A 20076-nucleotide genomic window follows, 5' to 3' on the forward strand; every position below is an offset into this window, starting at 1 on the left:
TTTTGCCTGCTGGTGTCTGAACACAATGCAAAACACCACAGATGGGCTGACAAACATCGTCGATCGATTTTTACAGTGTCGTAACGCTCGAAGGAACTCGTACGTGAAAACACGCACAGTGCAGCAACACACGTAGACAGACATAAGAATACTCGTAGGCATGTATTCTTTGCTTCTGCAAAAAATGTGTGCTATCACTGCCATTTATTGAGTTAAATACTGCGCAGTAGTTGTGCTACTTTTTTTTTTTTTTTTTTTTTTGGGCTTGTGTCTGGATTCCAAGTCCCCCACACCGGGGCCAGCTGCAACGAATGAGTCATGTTTAAACTCTTAATTTCAGTTTCATTCTTGGAAAATAAAAATGGAAAATTCCATCCAAAACAAAAGAATAAATCTTTTTCAAAAATATATATTTATCCTTGTAAAAGTACAACTTTAATTGCAGACACACAACTTTGGTCTCCAAAGTATGCATTTTCCAAAAATATGACTATTGATGGATCATTGCTTTACTAATCCAAAAACATAATTTAAAATAAACCACTTTATAAATTAGAAACCAGACAGCTTTCTTCTTGTAATATTGCCATCACCACTCACAACTATAATGTGAAAAAAATACCTTTTACTTGAAACTTTACTTTTTGTCACTAAAGTATGTTTTTCCTCATATATAGTCAACTATTCTACGAACTGAATTTTCAGTGTACAGTATTTTTTTTTAAGCCTTGCCCAAATAGATAAAAGTCCCGTTGACGTTCACACACTATCGATATCAATATACAGTGAAGAGAATAAGTATTTGAACACCCTGCTATATTGCAAGTTTTCCCACTTAGAAATCATGGAGGGGTCTGAAAATTTCATCGCAAGTGCATGTCCACTGTGAGAGATAATCTAAAAAGATAAATCCAGAAATCACAATGTATGATTTTTTAATGATTTTTTTTTTGTGTGATGCAGCCGCAAATAAGTATTTGAACACCTGTCTATCAGTTAGAATTCTGACCCTCAAAGACGTGTTAGTCCGCCTTTAAAAGTCCACCTCCACTCCATGGATTATCCTGAATCAGAATCGTTAGCTGCATAAAGACACCTGTCCACCCCATGCAATCAGTAAGACTCAAACTTGTCACATGGCCAAGACCAAAGAGCTGTCCAAAGACACCAGAGACAAAATCGTACAACTCCACACAACTGGAAATGGTTACGGAGAAATTGTCAAGCAGCTTTGTGAAAAAAGGTCCACTGTTGGAGTTAGGGTTAGAAAATGGAAAAAGTTAAACATGACGCTAAATCTCAATGGAGTGGAGCCCCATGCAAGCCTCTTGGGGTCTCAGTGATCCTTAGACAGGTGAGGAATCAGACCAGGACTACACGACAGGAGTTGCTCAATGACCTGAAAGAACTTGGACCACTGTTTCCAAGGTGACTGTTGGTAATACACTAAGACGTCATGGTTTGAAATCATGCATGGCACGGAAGGTTCCCCTGCTTAAACCAGCACATGTCAAGGCCCGTCTTAAGTTTGCCAATGACCATTTGGATGTTACAGAGGAGTCATGGGAAAAGGTTTTGTGGTCAGATGAGACCAAAGTGGAACTTTTTGGTCATAATTCCACTAACCGTGTTTGGAGGAAGACGAATGATGAGTTCCATCCCAGGAACACCATCCCTACTGTGAAGCACGGGGGTGGTAGCATCATGCTTTGGGGGTGTTTTTCTGCACATGGGACAGGATGACTGGAGTGTATTGAGGAGAGGATGACCGTGGCCATGTAGTGTGACATTTCAGGGAACAACCTCTTTCCCTCAGTCAGAGCATTGAAGATGGGTCGTGGCTGGGTCTTTCAACATAACAGTGACCCGAAGCACACAGCCAGGAAAACCAAGGAGTGGCTCCGTAAGAAGCATATATAGGTTCTGGCGGAGGGGAGCTGAAACTCCGTGATTCTCAGCAAGAGCCCAGAAACCTGTCTGATCTAGAGAATATCTGGGTGGAGGAGTGGGCCAAAATCCCTCCTGCAGTGTGTGCAAACCTGGTGAACAACTACAGGAAACGTTTGAGCTCTGTAATTGCAAACAAAGGCTACTGTACCAAATATTAACATTGGTTTTCTCAGATGTTCAAATACTTATTTGCAGCTGTATCACCCAAATAAATCGTTAAAAAAAAATCATACATTGTGATTTCTGGATTTTTCTTTTTAGATTATCTCTCTCTCACAGTGGACATGCACCTACGATGAAAAATTCAGACCCCCGCCATGATTTCTAAGTGGGAGAACTTGCAATATAGCAGGGTGTTCAAATACTTATTTTCTTCACTGTAAGTACTAATCCTTGTATCAAACTATGTACATAAATTCCCAAACTCAGTCTTGGATTAATGCTCAATTCTCAAATTGTAGTTTCTGCTTCGTTAAGCCACTGCAGGCCACAAAATATTTACAAACGCAATCCTGATACACGCCGCATGTACACCACAGCAGTTTAAGAATGCCATGTAAAAGCGACTACAAGTACTGTAGATTTTATTACGAGACCATAAAAGACAGTGAGCGATATTTCTGAACATAAATACACTTGCAGTGTCTCATAAAATATTCCATTATTCTGGACTGCCATTTTTTTGACAGTTCAGATTTGAGAAATAAACGAATAGGCTCGCCCGAAAAAAAGAGCACCAATTCCAGCGTAGGTGTAAAAAAAAAATAATAGTAAAAAAAAATAAAATCACACAAGGCATCAGTAACGTTGCATTGAAGTCACTGCTTTAAACTGTCTAATTAAAAGCTTAATGCAACAGAAAGATTTATTTGAAAACAAAATGCCTAAAGAATGCAAACCTTTACCTCATTCCAATACCACAAGTAATATTCCACATCTTCTTATTTGACGTTTGACCCCCCCCCCCCAAGAGGAACACTCGACTCGAAAATGTTCAACTTTAGCCACTTAAAGACATTTAAAAGCACATTCACAAAGAATTCCTCATCCTCAGTGCATCTTCTTCATTAAGACAAAAATACGACAACTTTGTACACGTCCCACTCGCTCGTCATCGTTTTCTACTCATTTCCCCTGGAAACGCGACACTTGCACCCTCATCATAAATGTTACACGTCGGACTTAAATGAAGGACGTTTTGGTCCAAGTCGCAGAGGCCCAGACACGCCAGGTAACAGAACACATCTGACCAAGTTCCTTGGCAAGGACAAGGTCTTGTGACTGTTCTCCTTGGCCGGTCCCAGCAACATCTAACCTACTTTTTTTTTAGTACCAACAATGGGAAAAACTGGATTCTCAGGGGTGTTATCAGTCCAGAGATAATTGCGTTCAGCCCAGTTCCGGCGGCCCGTTCTCGTACTGCGGCGGGGGCGTGATGGGCTCGATGGTCACCGGGTTGTGCGTGGGGCTGCGGATTTGGATGCGGAAATCCTTCAGGTGGAGCTTGTCCGACTTGATCCGCCTCACCCGCAGGGGGCGCAGCAGGCGGCTGGCCCGGCTGCCGCTGCGCGCCGGCAGGCTGGGCTGACGGGCGGTGTCGGCCTGGTGCTCGGCGGCGGCGGGCGGCGCCGCATCATTAAGAGGGGAGTCCTCGGCCGGCTGCTCCCTGCCCTCGTTCTCCACGGCGGCGAGGATGTCCTCGTAGGACGGCAGGTGTGTGTTGCTCTGGCGGAGGTTGCTGTGACGCACGGGGTAGTCGCTGCTGCCGACCACCTCCTCGTAGGTCGGGACGTTGAATGCGGCTGGATCCGGAACTCTGGGAAACCATGACAAAACACCACTAATCTTAAAAAGCCCGCCGCACACCACACAAGATCAAAACTTATTTCGCCCGAGAAAATGGGTCAACCGATTTAGTGCCATTTTACAAATTCAACGCAGATCTTTGCAAATGTCAAAACAGAATCCGTCTGCTACATCTGAGAATATTTACTGTTAAGAGGCTGAAGATTTGGATAAGTTTAAAGGTCAAGTGTCATCCCTGTAAACATTCGCCATTGAAAACACGTTGTGCCACCTTCTACGGGAGATGAACAACAGATTTTCGGATTTTTCTGATGGCCCTTCTGACAGAAAACATCTCACAAACGAGAGAAGTGACTGGGGCAATATCACCCTATCGTTTCGAGCCATATTTAGATGATAGGCGGATCACCACCCGCATGCAGCCAAACCACCTCCCCACCCGATCCACCTCCGCGGCGGCAATGAACAACGGGGCCCGCGAGCGACAACGATGACACCCGCTAGCGACGACGACACGGCCAAACCACCTCCCCGTCCGATCCACCCCGGCGGGGCGCGTCCACCGATCACAGCTTCAGCCGGGGTGGCACATCAACACATTTAGCACCCCTGACTGACGGATTACGCGCCCCCCCCCAACTATTACTTTTTTTTCAGTAGCTGTATACACACACACACACACACACACACACACACGTCATTTGGAACCCACGAAGCTCTTGTCCTTTACACCTCTGCAATCCATTTTTCACAACGCACCAGGTCTTTTGGAAATGTGTGAAGAGTGAATCCATCCTCCCGAGCAAAATCCGGCAACAAAACGAGCCGGGATTTTGGCGAACACGAAGGAACAACGAGCTACTTTCCCGCAGGTAAAACTAATAGAAACATACAAGCCCACTTGAGTGCGCTACTGCCCTGTATGTCACTTCCTGCTTCTTGTCGAAAACAAATCCCTCGAGAGGATTTTCATGGCGGGAGTTACAAAAAGCCATATACGTCAAAATCACGTTTTGTAGTGAAAAAAACGGATGGGTCCATCCCGGCTGCCGTTTTTCATTAAGAACATACTAAAAAAATCATGCATTTCATGACACTTGACCTTTAAGTTAAACAGTCTCTAAAGGATTCTCATAATATTTGATTCATTTGATCATTGATGAGTTTATTCATTGTGACCGTTTCAGAAATAAGTAAACATCTGGAGAGGAGAACCAAGTGAAGAGCACCATACTCACTCTTCCTGCTCGCCGGCCACGTGGTCCATGAAGGTCGACACCCCCGGCGCAGTATTTTGCTCGCTGCTGTTATTCGCTCTCCGCTTGCTCCGAACGCCGAGGCAAATGGACAACAGCAGCAAGGCGAGGCCGACGCCCACCAGCACCATGGCGATGGACGACGACCTGGAGAGCTCCCCTTCTTCTTCGCCGTCGTCGTCATCGCCTCCGCTTGCTGTGACATTGCCGGATGAGTTGCCGGAGCCGCCCGACGCCTCCCCGTCGACGGGGATCACCGTCCACACGATCATGACCACGCCCAGCGCGATGAGGCCCACTCCCAGGGCGCACAGGGCATAGTGAGCGCCCGAACCGGCGCTCTCGGGGCGAGACGACCGGTCGGCGGGGCGCTCGCCGCTGCCGCAAATACGCCGACTGGAACACATCCCTGCAGGACGCGCTGCAACTAAAAATAAAACAAGGTTACTACACACATTTTAACGACATGTACTTTCTGTACGATTTTTCTAAAAATGTTACACCAACAGAAGTTAAACTTGTTTAGGGACTGATGAACTCAAGATAGGTTGCCCAGCTGGTAAAGCATTGGCCTCACAGTTCTGAGGACCTGGGTTCAATCCGAGGCCTCCCGGTGTGGATTTTGCATGTTCTCCCCGTGCCTGCGTGGTTTTTCTCCAGGCATTCCGGTTTCCTCCCATATCACAGAAACATGTAACATTAATTCGGACACTCTAAATTGCCCCAAGGTGTGATTGTGAGTGTGTCTGTTTGTCTCTGTGTGCCCTGCGATTGGCTGGCAACCAGTCCAGGGTGTACCCTGCTTCCTGCACGTCGACAGCCGAGATAGGCTGCGGCAGTCCCGTGACCCTTGTGAGGATAAGCGGCTAAGAAAATGGCTGGATGGAACTCTGGACATGAGTTACCTTTCGATTACAACAGCTGATATCGCCGCCTGGTGTCTATAAGAAATTGTACAGCACCCCAATCCTAATAATAGCACAGTATTTGTATTTTGGTTATTGCATTTAGGTACTGCATTATCGTTGATTATCAGACGACCGGGATCGTTTTTGCTCATCATAAAATCAGAGTGACACGTCAATCATTAACAACTGGCACGAAAGTGTGCTGCAGTTTCTGCAAGCTCGTGCCAACTTGACACCAAACACAACTTTGGTATCCGTTGGGCCAGCTTCCATGCTAATGTAGAGGAGCAGGGAGGGAGGGAGGATTTGACCTTCTTCTTTGATGGCGACGGGAACCGATAGCGAGAAGTGGTTTGACGCCTCCTGGGCCTTCGTAATTTAAACCAAAGTGTTGACTTCCTTTATGGGTGACTTACCTAAATCACGCAGGTGTGTTCGCCCAGCTCACCAGGTCATACGTAGGCAAAAGTAAGAACAATAATTGAAAAAAAAAAAAAAAAATCACAAGTTAAATAAAAGAAGGTTGCTCGGTAGTACGGACGTACGATTTAAAGCGGCCAACGTGTGTTAATTTCAGAGTTTTAATGAGTTGAGAGGGACTTTAGTCCAAGCCACCGCCTCCGTTTGCCTTGTTTCCTGCCTGACCGCCTGGCGGAGCGCGCATAGGTATGAAATCCAGGTAGATACGACACGCCCCTTTAAGTTCCGTGCCCAGGTAACCTCCAAGCTAGTGGGGGCAAAGTGTAGGCACGTTCCGTGTTTGAGGAGGGCACGATAAACAACATTACTTCCTTATTGTGCTGTACTCGGGTGCTCACAATTTCAACAAGGGAACTAGGAATACATTTTCACAGGTAAAATATTTTTGGGAATCTTTGGGGAAAAAAATGATTGCGTATCAATCGTTGGTATAGATGGGAAAAAGTAACACGTGCACAGACAGACTCAAAGTCGTGCTCAAGCACCATCCCTCTGGGCCTTGGCGAAAACTGTGCTCATTTTGGTCCAGCGCTTGTCCTTTTGGCAAGGACAATTATCCTATTGACAACTATTTTTAGCCACCTCCCTCCCCCGCACTTAACCTTTAAGCGGCCCTTTATGACCATCGAGCACTTACCCACCAAAATCTGTGTGGACGCCTTTGCACTGAAGCAAGCCAAGTTACAAATTGTTTTCAATATCCATACTGCATTGCTTTTGACCGGTTATTAGGAATTCCACGAGTGTTCCTGGAAATTCACGCCCTCTCCACCATCTCAAACATTTGTACGAAATGAAAACAAAGAAGTTAGTCGTGGTTAGGTTTTGGGCTCGGGTTGGGGGTGAGGTTGATTAAGGACGGTGTATCATATCATGGTAGGCTGAGCACTCTGCACCATCTGCACATCTGTTGTTTACCAATACTAACCCCAAGACGTGGGAGTACTAAAGTGGCTCCCAACGACCAGAGACATGTTCCTTTTGTGTTGTTTACATTCCTGGACAATATGGCTGAATCCGATTCTGATTCTGACGGGTTAAGGATTAGGATGGGTTAGGTTTAGTGAAAAACATTTGAACCCTGCCACACTTAAGCGCCACATACTTGTTTTCCCAAAGCAGTAGGTCGTGTTCTACCAGGATACAGCAGCCAATCATCGTGCAAGCGCTGTGTGTCCTGGAGCCAGTAACCCTGGACCAGAGTGTGAACGCGCCTACGATGGGAACGTTGGCCACTCAGAATGGGCGGGGCATGTGTTATCAAAAACATATTAATAATGACACAAAAACAAATGATCTGTTGAAAGTGGTGATGTTGAGTTTTGTGTAACTAATTGAAGCTTTAACTCCCACAGATGTCATTTTCCGGCTTTTCCAGGAAACAATTCATCCCAAGTGAGTAGAATAGCCATCTAGTCAAAAATCGCCAAAGACCAATTTTAAAACTGGCCAGAAATGGACTTTGGCGAACAGAAAATAATCCAGGAACCAGTTTGACAATTTGGAAGCGGATTTCATCCAAGAGAGAAAGTCCATCTTTTTTTTTCTACACCTTTGGACAAGCGCTTGAGGTCATCCCTCATTTATCGCCGTTGTTAATGGTCAGAGTCCCCCTGCAATACACGAAATCCGCAAAGTATTTCATTATTTCTACATAGATTTAGCTTTAGATCAGTTTTGCAAAGGCCAAAACGTAATAAAAATCATACCAGAAACTGACATGGTTCCATTGGTTAGAAATACTGGATTCATTGTGTCTTCCTTTTCCTTGAAAAAATAAAAAATAAAAAAATACAATTATATATATATATATATATGTGTGTGTGTGTGTGTGTGTGCGTGTAATTACAAATTGATTACTTTTTTGGGATACTAAATAGAAATTGCAATATAGATAAATAGATAAAAACTCAGCCATGCTTAAGTGAGAATTTTTTAATAAAAAAAAAAAGAAATGTGATGTGTATGGAAACATTTACTGAATGAGGTTCTTTCAAATGGAAATATCTTAATTTGTAATATGCAATCATGCCATGTTTGTATTCAGCAGTAAACCGAATGACTTGCTTGACTTACATGGGATTTTATTTATATAAAAAAATAAAAAATAAAACCCCCAACTCAACCGAACGGGCGATTAAAGCTAATGAAGCCTCGTTCGCACTAAAGTCAAATTGTACCGAGTGGCTCGCATCGTTGTGCATGTTTGAACTTGCCTCGTTTGAACAACACGCATGGCGACGCCCACAAAGCGCCAGACGAACCTGTTTTGGGATTCTTTCAACCACCTGAAGTGTGTGCGATTTAAATGGACTCATATTGGTCTTTGTTTTGGATACATAATACGGATGGTGCAAAAATAGTACTACTACTACTACTACTAGTATAGTACTAAAGTTTCAGTTTATTATGTTTATTTGACCGCGACGCTGTTCGTTGCATTTTCCAGCAGACTTTTGTTGTGAGAAGTGGGAGAAACACCCTGGACTTGTCAAAATCAACAGTAGAGCAGAAATAAAACAAATCTCACTGAGGGTACCAAATATATAGTTATTTTACTTTTGCTTGGTTATTATATGATACTGTACCTTCATGGTGGGCGCTCCAAGCGGACACTTGGTGAGAGAAGTTGGGGACCAGTCCCCAGCCAATCTATAACACTGTACTATAGTAGTGCTCATGCTTGGTTGGGCAATGGGGAGACGCCGTCAAATTACGTTTGCTCCTTGTGATTCATAAAAAAAAAAAAAAAATTCAAACGTTGACTTGCCCTCGGCCACCGCCCAGCTCACATGACACCCGACCCCAATGGCTCCTCTCACAGGTGGTGGAAGGGGAACCCACGTTACCCTTTCGGGCCGTGGCCGGCTGAGCCGCACGGGTTTAGGCCCCGCCACCGGGGGCTCGCCTTCGAGTCCCATCTCCAGGCCAGAGTCCAGAGGGGGGCCCCGGTGATCCGCGTCCGGGCAAGGGAAACCAAGATCCAATTTTTGTACTCGTCCTAGGGGTTTTGGAGTCGTACTTTATCTGGTCCCTCACCTAGGACCTTCTTGCCACGGGTGACCCTACCAGGGGCATGAAGCCCCAGTCAACTTAGCTCCTCGGATCATCAAGACACACAAACCCCTCCACCGCCATAAGGTAACTGCTCGAGGAGGAGATCCAGGCCCAAGTGGAGGAGTTCAAGTATCAAGTATCACGAGTGAGGGAAGAATGGAGCGGGAGATCGACAGCATCTGCAGTGATGGGGACTTTGCATCGGTCCGTTGTGGTCAAGAGAGCGAAGTCCAAAGGCGGAGCTCGCAATTTACCAGTCAATCTACATTCATACCCTCACATATAGGCATGAGCTGTGGGTCGTGACCGAAAGAACAAGATCCGGGATACAAGCGGCCGAAATGAGTTTCCTCCGCAGGGTGTCCGGGCTCTCCCCTTCGAGATAGGGTGAGAAGCTCGGTTATCCGGGAGGGGCTCAGTGTCGGGCCGCTGCTCCTCCGCATCGAGAGGAGCCAGATGAGGTGGCCGGGGCATCTGATCCGGATTAGTGAGGTGTTCCGGGCATGTCCCACCGGAAAGAGACCCCGCCGGGGACGACCCGGGACACGGCAACGCTCCGGAAGAGCTGTTAATTACAGTGTGCTGTGACTCTTTTCAAGATTGGTCAAAATGCACGTTTTATGTCGCTGCCCTATAAATGCAAAATAAATAAATAAATAATAACAATAGACATGACGTAAAAACAATAACGAGGAAGAACCAGCGTGAGAAAAGGCAACACTTAATTTTACTGATGAAACGGTCTTGAACAGCAGCTTCATTTATTAGAAAAGTCAGAATATTAACAGAAATAATTTTACACTCCAGTAATCTTTATCATATTTATAACAGCTTGTGTTCATTACTTGTTGTTTATTTTTTCTACGAGTTTTTTTCATTTTCAAGCCCCGACGGGCCAATGATGAGTGGGCTTTTGCTACCACGACCGGCGGAGGCACAAGTTCATGGATTGCACTGTGGTCACGTGGCAGGAAGACAAGTGCCCCCACAAAACGATGCCCCCTCCAGCCAACCAAGGACTGCAGCTCTGCTTACCTGTTGGCTTTGACCTGAAAGCAGTGGCGATGCGGCCGTGTGGGATGTTGCCGTTTCTGCATGATTTCATTTCTCATTTCATCCGATGGAGTCACTTGAAAGCGGCTCAGGAGCTTGTCACGGGCAAAGAAAGTCGCTGTTGGTGGTTGTTGTTGGTTACATAATGATCCAGGAAAAAGAATTCAGAAGCTGAAAACAAAAGATTAATTTTTTGTGGTCCCAATCGATCCGTCTGAAACGACAAGGTCAAATCCTTGCAGATGAGTCCAGTGAAGTGTTGTTTTTAATGTGTAGCGCACAAAGTTCCATCCGTGTAATGGCAGGTGAAGTTCACAAATTGGCGACCCCGACGCTGTTGAGGGCGTGCACGGGCCTGCCTGAGCTCCGAGGGCCCGACTGCACGCGAGGTTCTGCCGGCCGGCTCGCAGGGCCGAACCTCAGTGGACTCTGGACACATGCAAGATGCCGAACGCTTGAATGAGGAGGCCCACTGATTTTATTTGGGTCGGTTTGGATTGTGCAGTATTATCATTTAAATCAATGTTTTCAAATAACTTTATTATTGTTGCGTGAGGTCCAAAGGACAAAATTTTCTGTCTCTGCCAGACCTGATTGAAAACAATAAGAGAGGAGGCCTATTTTCAGTACGTCTGTACATGATGCACACGTGATTTGGTTCCGGAATAAGGACTTTATAAAAATATATTGCCCATAAAAGTTACATAAAACGGTACAAAACAGTGCTAAGGTTAAATGCTTACAGAGTACCACTAGAGGGAGCCCACGTACCACTCGTGCATATGTGTCACACTCACACTCACAGAAGATGAAATTTCAAAATTGGGACAAATCGCGGGCCGCACTTGACATTTATTGACTAGTGAATGTGATTGTGCACGTTTGGCAGAGCACGAATCACATTTGATTACTTATTAGTACCACTGAAATGCATTGTACAGTATTTGACGTCAAATGATGTCAGAGTGACGCTAATAACGGCGCCCTTTGAGGCCCCAACTGGCTTTTTAGTTGAGGTCCAACATTCATGGGTGTCTTTTTCAAGAGCTGCCTTTTTTTTTTTTTACTGGATAGACATCTTGTATTCGACTGTACAGTGCGCTTCTTTTCCGTCGTTCCGTTTCCGCATTGATAAAAATACAATTTTGGGGGTCCCAACACGTTTGTCTCAATGGAGCCTTACGATACCTTGCTCGATCTCCTCACGGGCAGCCTGCCTTCAGCAAAGCGGTTGACGGCCGCCGGCGTGGAAGGAAGGAGCGCCTCGCGTTCCTGCTCCTCGAACCTGTGAACGCAGACCATTTCAAATGTGCTGACTGGAAAACTCCAAAATGGAAGATCGCAATAGCAGGAGCGCGACTTCACGTGAGATTTCAGCAAATCTTATGAGCCGGGACAGGATCTAGTCCGCGTGTGTGGGTTGTCTTTGTCGTTTCACTTGTTCCGCCTTCATCTTTCCATTTTCCGTACCGCCTATCCTCACTAGGGTCATGGGTACGCTCGAGCCGATCCCAGGTATTTTCGGACGAGAGGCGGGGTATACCCTGAACCGGTCGCCAGCCAATTGCAGCGCACCTAAACACACAACTCTTGGCTTTGGGTGTTTGACCTTCACCTGCTAGCGGCGGCGAGCGCTTTCATCTCCTCGCGCAGGTGCCGATGGAGCATGTGTTTGTTGACGGGGATCTCCAGCGCCCTCGCCATGGCGTCCGCGTCGAAAGCCGGGTCCAGAACCAGCACGGCACCGTTGACGCCTTTACCCTGGAGGTTGTCGGCAAATTCCTGAAAAACAAGTGCCACGGCTGTCTTGACGCACGAGCAATGTTGGGGAGCACCTCACCTAGATTATGTGATTTCATAATAACATGTTTGTTAAAGTTACTGGGGAAAAAAAACGTGTAATTCAATTACCAGTACAATTGCTTTTTGGAAATGTGCATGATTACAAGTTTAGCTATATTTGAAAAAGAGCCGCAAATGCAAAGATTAATTTTTTCCATATCACTTCCTCCTTCTCCAGCTGACGCTTGTGATTGGCTCGTTCTGGTCATGTGGGTCATCTCAAACCATGTGACCATGAAGCGCCAATTTGCAAGCGCCGTCCATGAGTTCGTCGGAGATTTTGAAACGCTCCGTCGAACTCGTGGATGTGATACTTTTAAAAAGGAAAAAAGATTTAAACTTTCAACAAACTTTTCAACAATGTCATCTTTATCATTTCACCGCCCCTCCGGGTCGTCGTATGATGCAACGTTGTCCAACTTTTCCTTTCAATTTTGTTATCAGAAAATTGTGCGCATTAGTCATGAGGGTGAGAGCCGCCGATCATAACAAGACTGATCCATCTTGAAGGAGCGACAAGATTTCGGCTTTCGTGTTCGGCTTTTATTTATATGAACGGACCGCAGTTAGCGGTTAGCTAGGTCCGCGCTTAGGACGGCGGCAACTTCAGAACTGCATTTTTGTATAAAAGGAGCAAGGCACCGCTCGCAATCGTGCGTCTTCTGTCCTGTGCTCGTGCCACGGCACCTCCACTCACCTTGAGGTCGATGTCCCTGATCCACTTCCTTACTCGGTGACAGGTCCAAACAACGGGGTCCCGGTCTTGCTGCTCACATTTTGCCCTTCGAGCCTGCAGGGCCTGCAAGAAGACAACGCAAAGTGAATCCAGGCCCCCTTTCGCTTGAGCCAAGTCCGGAGTCAGCGTTCTCGAGTCTGACCTCCTTATGGAAGTCCAGCATCTGCAGGAGCTCCACGGACAGCAGCAGACTGTTCTGGTGGGAGCGGTCGGTGACGTCGAGGCATCGCTCCAGATCTGGGCGGCCGAGAGAACTTAGCACCCGGCCGTCCACCAGGTGAGCGTGGAAAGTTTGCGAGTACTGAGGCAGACCCACGTCGCTCAGCCACAAAGTCGACACCCAGTGATGGTCCATGTCGGACGCTTTGGATAGTCTCGGGTTTCCCAAACTTAATTCGAGTCAAGTACATATTGTACATATGGAAAATCTGAGTTCAACATACCACCGAACAAAAATGTCCCAAAAAGTATGTCTTGAGATATGAGGTTTTTTTCGGTCACTGACCATGCTCATAGCTAAAAATATTCATATTCAGTTGAAATGAATGGAATTGCCAATTTTTCATTGCAGTCCATCATCCCAAAGAGTTATATTTTTCTTAATAATAATAATAATAATTGTCATTGCTCACCCTCGGTCTCCTTCAGCTCTCCTGTAGTCCTCGATGGCCAGTCTTAGTTTCCTGCGATGTAATGGTTTGGCAATGCCGAGTCCCACCTCTAAATCCTCATCAGTCAGGCCTAGAAGAACCTAAAATGCATTAAACCACCATTTTTTCATTATTATTTTTTTTTACATGAGGGAAAAGCACTAAAAGCACGCCAGGCACTGTAGTATCCGCCAACCTTGCCACTCTTGACGTTTTCGGAGCAGGCCCGCGCGTACGTGGGCATTCCCATGACCACCTCCAGCCAGGCCCGGACAGCGCCCGCCCTCCACAGGGACATGCACGTGGTCCGGGTGAGCGCCGCCTGCTGGAGGCGGTCCAGCTGCTCCTCCTCGTCGGACGCGAGGCCTTCGCAGCCTGGGGTCGGAGTTCAGGGTGGGTATGGACATTGGATAGGGATAGCATAAATATGACTCGCGGTGATTTGATTTAACAGCGCATCATCATCTTCACCTAAGTGTTCGTTTGACAGACCACTTTATTAGGTACAAGGCACAAGAACTGCATGAAAATGTGCAGTGTGCATTGAAAAGATAATATTGCTCAATTTCAAAACAGGTTTTAGAGCAAATTTCTATTTGATAAAATGTTATGATTAGCATTATTAAAAAAAATAGCCCATTGAATTAAAATTAAAAAAAACAAAAAGTTAGCTACATTTTTGAAAAAATATTTAATTTATAAATATTAAATATAAGCTTAGGAATGCATGCAGTGAATTAAATTGAAATTATTAAAAAAATGTTGGCCACACTTTAAAAAAATATATAATGTATAAATATTAAATATAAGATTAAGAAGGGATGCAGTGAATTTCTACTAAGGAAATGTAAAATAAAACAGGCGAGGCAATTATATTGCTGCAAAAAAACAGTAAATAGAGTGAATATAATTATTTAATAAAGGTAAGCTGCAACAATATTAAAATATGAATATTATTATCAACCCAATAAATATGCAGCGAATCAGAAATGACGGTACCGCGGAACAAGGAAGGTCAATGGAACAGAACTTAACCAAGTTGAGTTGTTTTTACATTGTGTGACCACTAGATGGAGCTGCATTGTCGATGACGTTATTATATAAAGTTAGTGTATCGAAAGTAGTTTTGAACGTGCATATCTACAATATAAGATCCAAAAAAAAAAAAAAAAACCCAACTCATCCATGATAGAACTCATATAGATATATGACTATAGTATATTACATTTTAGTACATTTTCAAGACTTTAACTACCTACTGTGATGACACTTTTAAGACCACGAGCAAGATCTACACTAGTATTAGTACAGTACATTACTTAGGGATTACTCATAAATGGCCATCAATGCTGTATACTAAACTATACTCTAATGAAGTGACATGCAGGATGAAATGTTCATCTGATTCATCCTTCATGTCACTTAAAAAAAAACCCAAGGTGATGAAAAATGTGTTGTGATATGAATAATCCCCACAAAGGAAAAACCACAGTGGATGTAAAAAGTACACACATTCCTGTACAAAATCCCCCGAAAATATTTGAAAATTTGATGTACCAGCGTCAAGATGGAGGGAATTATGGTCATATTATGTAAACAAATAAATAAATAGGTCACATTCATTTCACAAGATGTTTTGAACTAGATTATGTCTTTTATGTCAGAAAAACCTGGCATTTGAACAGGGGTGTGTAGACTTTTTATACCCATTGCATCTACTGTCATAAGTGGTTAAAAACGACAAGAGTGAAAAGACATTAGAAACAACACTTAGTCCATAGAACATGAGCTGTAGTTTTATTTTAGAAAATAAGATTTCATGTCCAGCCCCAGCAGATATTTTTTCCCCTTGAATTTCAAAATAAAATACTTCCATAGATTTCATCTTTTATTCCATGTTGCCCACGTTACAAAGCATTAAACAGTATTAGGAAGAGTTCTCCACAAACAGGATAACGAAGCAACACGACAGGAGAACGGGAGGGACGGGGATAAAGGGGGGGGGGCACAAAACGGACAAACCAAGCAACAAAGTGATGAACGCACTCACGGGGGGAATGAACGAATGAATGCATAAACATTTTTTTTCACACATTCATTCATCTCCTATCGGCATGTTAGCTCTCAGGCAGAAATGAAGTCAGTGAATGCTAACAATTAGATGACACTAAATTACCAAACTTTCCCAAACAGTGGCAAAATTAATAAAAAAAAAAGCCTCAAATATGGATTTATTGTCATTCCATGAATTCAGTACAACAAAAAGTATCCTCTACAAAAACTAGAACACTTTTTTTTTTTAGGAGGAAGAGATTTTCTTTTCATCTATACAAAAGCATTATATTCATATTCAATACTATAGCGTACATTTGTTTGAATCTATTTTTTATACAAATAAATAACTGTACAGCACTTTACCCGTTATTTAGACCAGCTAGTAGAAAGGGGCTGTCCAGTTATAAAGAGATTTCATTCAGACATTTTAAATTAAAGGACACTCAACAAATAAAACATCTTTTCCCTCTTTAGAATGCATGTTATTGTTTGACATATTAGGATATATTGTCCTTTACATTTTTATCATTCTATTTTCATCTTCAAACAGAAAATAAACTGAATAGAAAACAAGAATATATCTTAGCATTTAAAATTGGATGTATTGACATAATAGACAATATGTGTAATTATCGCCATTAAGCGACTTATATTGAGGGGTCTGATATACATTTGTTAATCACTATACAATTTTTTATACATAGGTCATCATATTTAATATTCTTTATCTTTCCCCCTTCATAAACAAATACTTCATTAAAAGCCATTAAAAAAGTTATTACAGCACATGTACTAACACAATATTTGTATTCCAATAACGGATATTTCATGGTAATGATTCATAAATATGATTATGTATCAGTTTTGTGAAATATCTATTTTGAATGTGTACTTATCGGAAGTGAGGTGTGTAATAAAACTGAGGCCACTATTTGAGAAAATGAGGCAACTTCCCGCGATGTTACGGTCAGCTATTTATTATTTCACTTTTTCATTACATCCCCGCCACCGACAAGGCATAACTCCATAATTAGCCATTTTGAGCTGCCGCCCCCCCACTCCCCACATGAAAGTGAAATGGATTTATCGACTAAAATGCTGTTGTAACGCGTGATTAAGTAAAAACAATAAACAAACAAACGTTAAAAACACAAATTATTTACACTTGAACAGCAGTCCTTCAAGTCTCGAGTTGTAAAAAAAAAAAAAAAAAAAAAAAAGACAAGAAAATACAGCATGTCTACAAATACACATGATGATAACTCTGCGTATATATTTATATGCATGTAAACATATATACATATGCGTACATCTATAAATATATCTATATCATTTACATACATACAATTTGAAGGGTATAATATACTGTACATTTGGTGGAATAGCAGTCGCTTTTGGACTTTTTATTTTTAAATGAGATGCCTCCCCCTCGAAAGAAGCCCATTTCCTACACACTCGCACGCACGCACGCACGCACGCAGCATCACCAGTCGGCATCTTCCTCTATGTAATAGTCGGGTGTGGCTGTACCATCAAAGAGGCCCGGGTCCAGAGACTTGCGCTGCTTCCCTCGGGCGAAGACCCGCGACAGCGAGCCCAGCGACATCTTCTCCTTCTTCTTCTTACGCTTCTGCTCCTCCAGGTCCTCCATGGACTGGATGGACACACACATCCAGGGTAAAGTCTTTATTTTCATAGTTGCGTACCAGCTGACTAATTGAGAGGCATGTGTTTATTTACAAAAATAAAATAAAATAAGAAATTCAGTGGATCAGCTGGTAAGGCGTTGGCCTCACAGTTCTGAGGACCAGGGTTCGACCCCGGCCCCGCCTGTGTGGAGTTTGCATGTTCTCCCCCGTGCCTGCGTGGGTTTCCTCTGGGCACTCCGGTTTCCTCCCATATCCCCAAATTATGCAACATTAATTGGACATGCTAAATCAGGGGTCACCAAAGCGGTGCCTGTTGGCAAAAAGTAGCCCGCGAGGACCAGGAAAGGCGCCCGCGAGGTATGTTCTAAAAATACCACACTTGCTTACGTGAATTAAAATTTTGTAAATCCTGTAATGTCATTTATTACAATAAATTAAAACATAAACATTTTATGTACGTGTAATGAACAGAGTCTGAAATTTGCCGCAAACAGGTCAGGTCACATAGCCCTTCATACGATCGCTGCTCACGAAAGAGCCCTCAGCCTCAAAAAGATTGCTGAGCCCTGCTCTAAATTGCCCCTAGGTGTGATTGTGAGCGCGACTGTTGTCTGTCTCGATGTGCCCTGCGATTGGCTGGCAACCAGTTCAGGATGTACCCCGCCTCCTCCTGCCCGTTGACAGCGGGGATAGGCTCTAGCGCTCCTCGTGACCCTTGTGTGGATAAGCGGCGAAGAAAATGGATGGATAGATGAAGTTTCTAAATTGCCCATAGGTGTGAATACAAATGTAAGTGCTTGGTTTTTTTTTTTTTTTTGTGCCCTGCGATTGACTGGCAACCAGTTCGTGGTGTTTGACAGCTGGGATAGGCCCCAGCACTCTCGTGACCCTTGTGAGGATAAGTGGCTAAGAAAATGGATGGACGGATGAAGATTCTAAATTGCCCATAGGTGTGAATGTGAATGCAAGTGCTTATTTTTTTGTGCCCCTGCGATTGGGTGGCAGCCAGTTCGGGGGTGTATGACGGCTGGTGTAGGCTCCAGCACTCTCGTGACCCTTGAGAGGATAAGCGGCTAAGAAAATGGATGGATGGAGATTTTAAATTGCGCATAGGTGTGAATATGAATGCAAGTGCTTATTTTTTTTGTTCCCTGCGATTGGCTGGCAGCCACTTCAGGGTGTATGACGGCTGGTATAAGCCCCAGCACTCTCGTGACCCTCGTGAGGGTAAGCGGCAAAGAAAATGGATGAATGGATAGATACCATGACATTATTATTGGAATAAATGTCTACAAATAAAGACACTTAATGTTAAATATACGACAAGTGCAATTAGAATAAAAAATGTTTGCATGATATTACAACCGAGAGGGAAGATGAATTTAAACCACTAACGGGAAAAGGGAGGGATTTATTTGAGGGATGAATTTGATTTTCTGGAGAGCAATGGGACTGTTTTAAAAAAATTGAAAATGATGAAAACTAATAAACATCTACTACAGACTACAGTTGATGTATGATCTTGTTCAGCTGCTTCTTTTTTTTGTTTAATGTCCATTATGTATAGTTCCACTAAAAGTGACTCAATGAACTGTCAATTGGTGGGCGGGGGCCGTATTTCTACGATCACCCAACTGCTAAGGTCTGGTACACTCTGCAGTTGAGTAAATACATATTTAGAGTACTTCCTGGCTCTGGTTTGTGAGGGAATGATGAGAATGAAACAAGACCACCATCACCGAGAAGACACGGGACCACCCACCCAAACGCACCCTCACTCACACACCAGCTCTTACGTTGCAGAGGGAGTGCGTCCGGTGGCGGGGGGAGTTGATGTCGCTGGGTGTGGACGAGCGGTCCCCGTCGGCGGCCGAAGCGTCAGAGATGACGGACGGCTGGCGCGAGTGGCAGGGGCTGATCCTGACCACGGCTAAGGGGGGGTTGGGTGCCGCACACGCCACACCACACACAGAAACACACACGCACACACAGGTTGCCCCAGAATTGAAATAATAATCCCACTGTTAGCTTGAGAAAGCTCAAAAGGAAAACCGTTATTAGTAACACCAGGACACACGCCAAAGGTCATTTCATTAGGTACATACAAACCAACGACGTTTATTTTATATTGATTATGAAATTAATCGACGACCTCTTGACATCATTTCAAGAACTCGCTTCACGTAAAAATTGTTCAAATCGTCCGATTTCAGGCCCTCAACATGAAACACTCTTAAGCACTTTTATTTTTGATCAAAATAAGAGATTTAGAAACACGTTTCCACTTTGGAAGACAGCGATCAATATTTTTGCCTTTTTCCCGATAGGTTTTTGCACAGTCATTTTGAAATAATGAATGAAGGGAAGGAAAGTAAAAATAAAAAAAAGTTATTTTTTCATCCGATTAATTGGAAAACTAAAGGACAGATTAATGGATGATTAAAATAACACTCCTGGTCTACACTGACTTCATTGTCACAACCCCCAAATTTTCCCGCTGGGGGTCATTAACAAAGCTTTATCGTATTTCAGTCTGTAATGTTTTAAGCTTACTTTTGAAAGAAGTCGATTCTCTTTTTTACATACTGTATGTATCTGTACTTTGAATGAAGTACAGAGTGTGAAAACCTTTCC

At 43.8% G+C, this 20076-nt stretch overlaps 2 protein-coding genes across 6 annotated transcripts in view; both read right to left on the bottom strand.

Annotated features, from left to right (window-relative positions):
* Window positions 1–2757: 2757 nt before the first annotated feature.
* Window positions 2758–7105, bottom strand: tmem51b (transmembrane protein 51b). 4 transcript variants are annotated; one of them, XM_061832259.1, is made up of 3 exons: window positions 6337–7105; window positions 4995–5439; window positions 2758–3766 (listed from the first exon to the last, which is right to left on the bottom strand). In XM_061832259.1, exons 2-3 carry the CDS (start codon window positions 5417–5419, stop codon window positions 3340–3342), a joined length of 852 nt encoding a protein of 283 aa, XP_061688243.1. In that variant the 5' UTR covers window positions 5420–5439; window positions 6337–7105; the 3' UTR covers window positions 2758–3339. The 4 variants fall into 4 exon arrangements, with proteins under 4 accessions (XP_061688243.1, XP_061688244.1, XP_061688246.1 ...); XM_061832260.1 differs by lacking the exon at window positions 6337–7105 and adding an exon at window positions 6232–6332; XM_061832262.1 differs by lacking the exon at window positions 6337–7105 and adding an exon at window positions 6232–6320 and having other exon boundaries at window positions 4995–5433.
* An 8422-nt stretch (window positions 7106–15527) lies between these two features.
* Window positions 15528–20076, bottom strand: part of LOC133507329 (kazrin-like) — a 110327-nt gene continuing 105778 nt past the window's right edge. Inside the window, exons 11-12 of one of the 2 annotated variants that reach the window (XM_061832255.1) lie at window positions 19239–19372; window positions 15528–17447 (exon numbers count right to left, since the gene is read on the bottom strand). In XM_061832255.1, the coding sequence (XP_061688239.1) occupies window positions 17277–17447; window positions 19239–19372 (305 nt within the window). In that variant the 3' untranslated portion in view covers window positions 15528–17276. The remainder of the gene's footprint in view (window positions 17448–19238; window positions 19373–20076) is intronic. The other variant, XM_061832256.1, reaches the window with a different exon arrangement.

Source organism: Syngnathoides biaculeatus, chromosome 10, assembly GCF_019802595.1.
Source record: "Syngnathoides biaculeatus isolate LvHL_M chromosome 10, ASM1980259v1, whole genome shotgun sequence".
Lineage (NCBI taxonomy): Eukaryota > Metazoa > Chordata > Actinopteri > Syngnathiformes > Syngnathidae > Syngnathoides > Syngnathoides biaculeatus.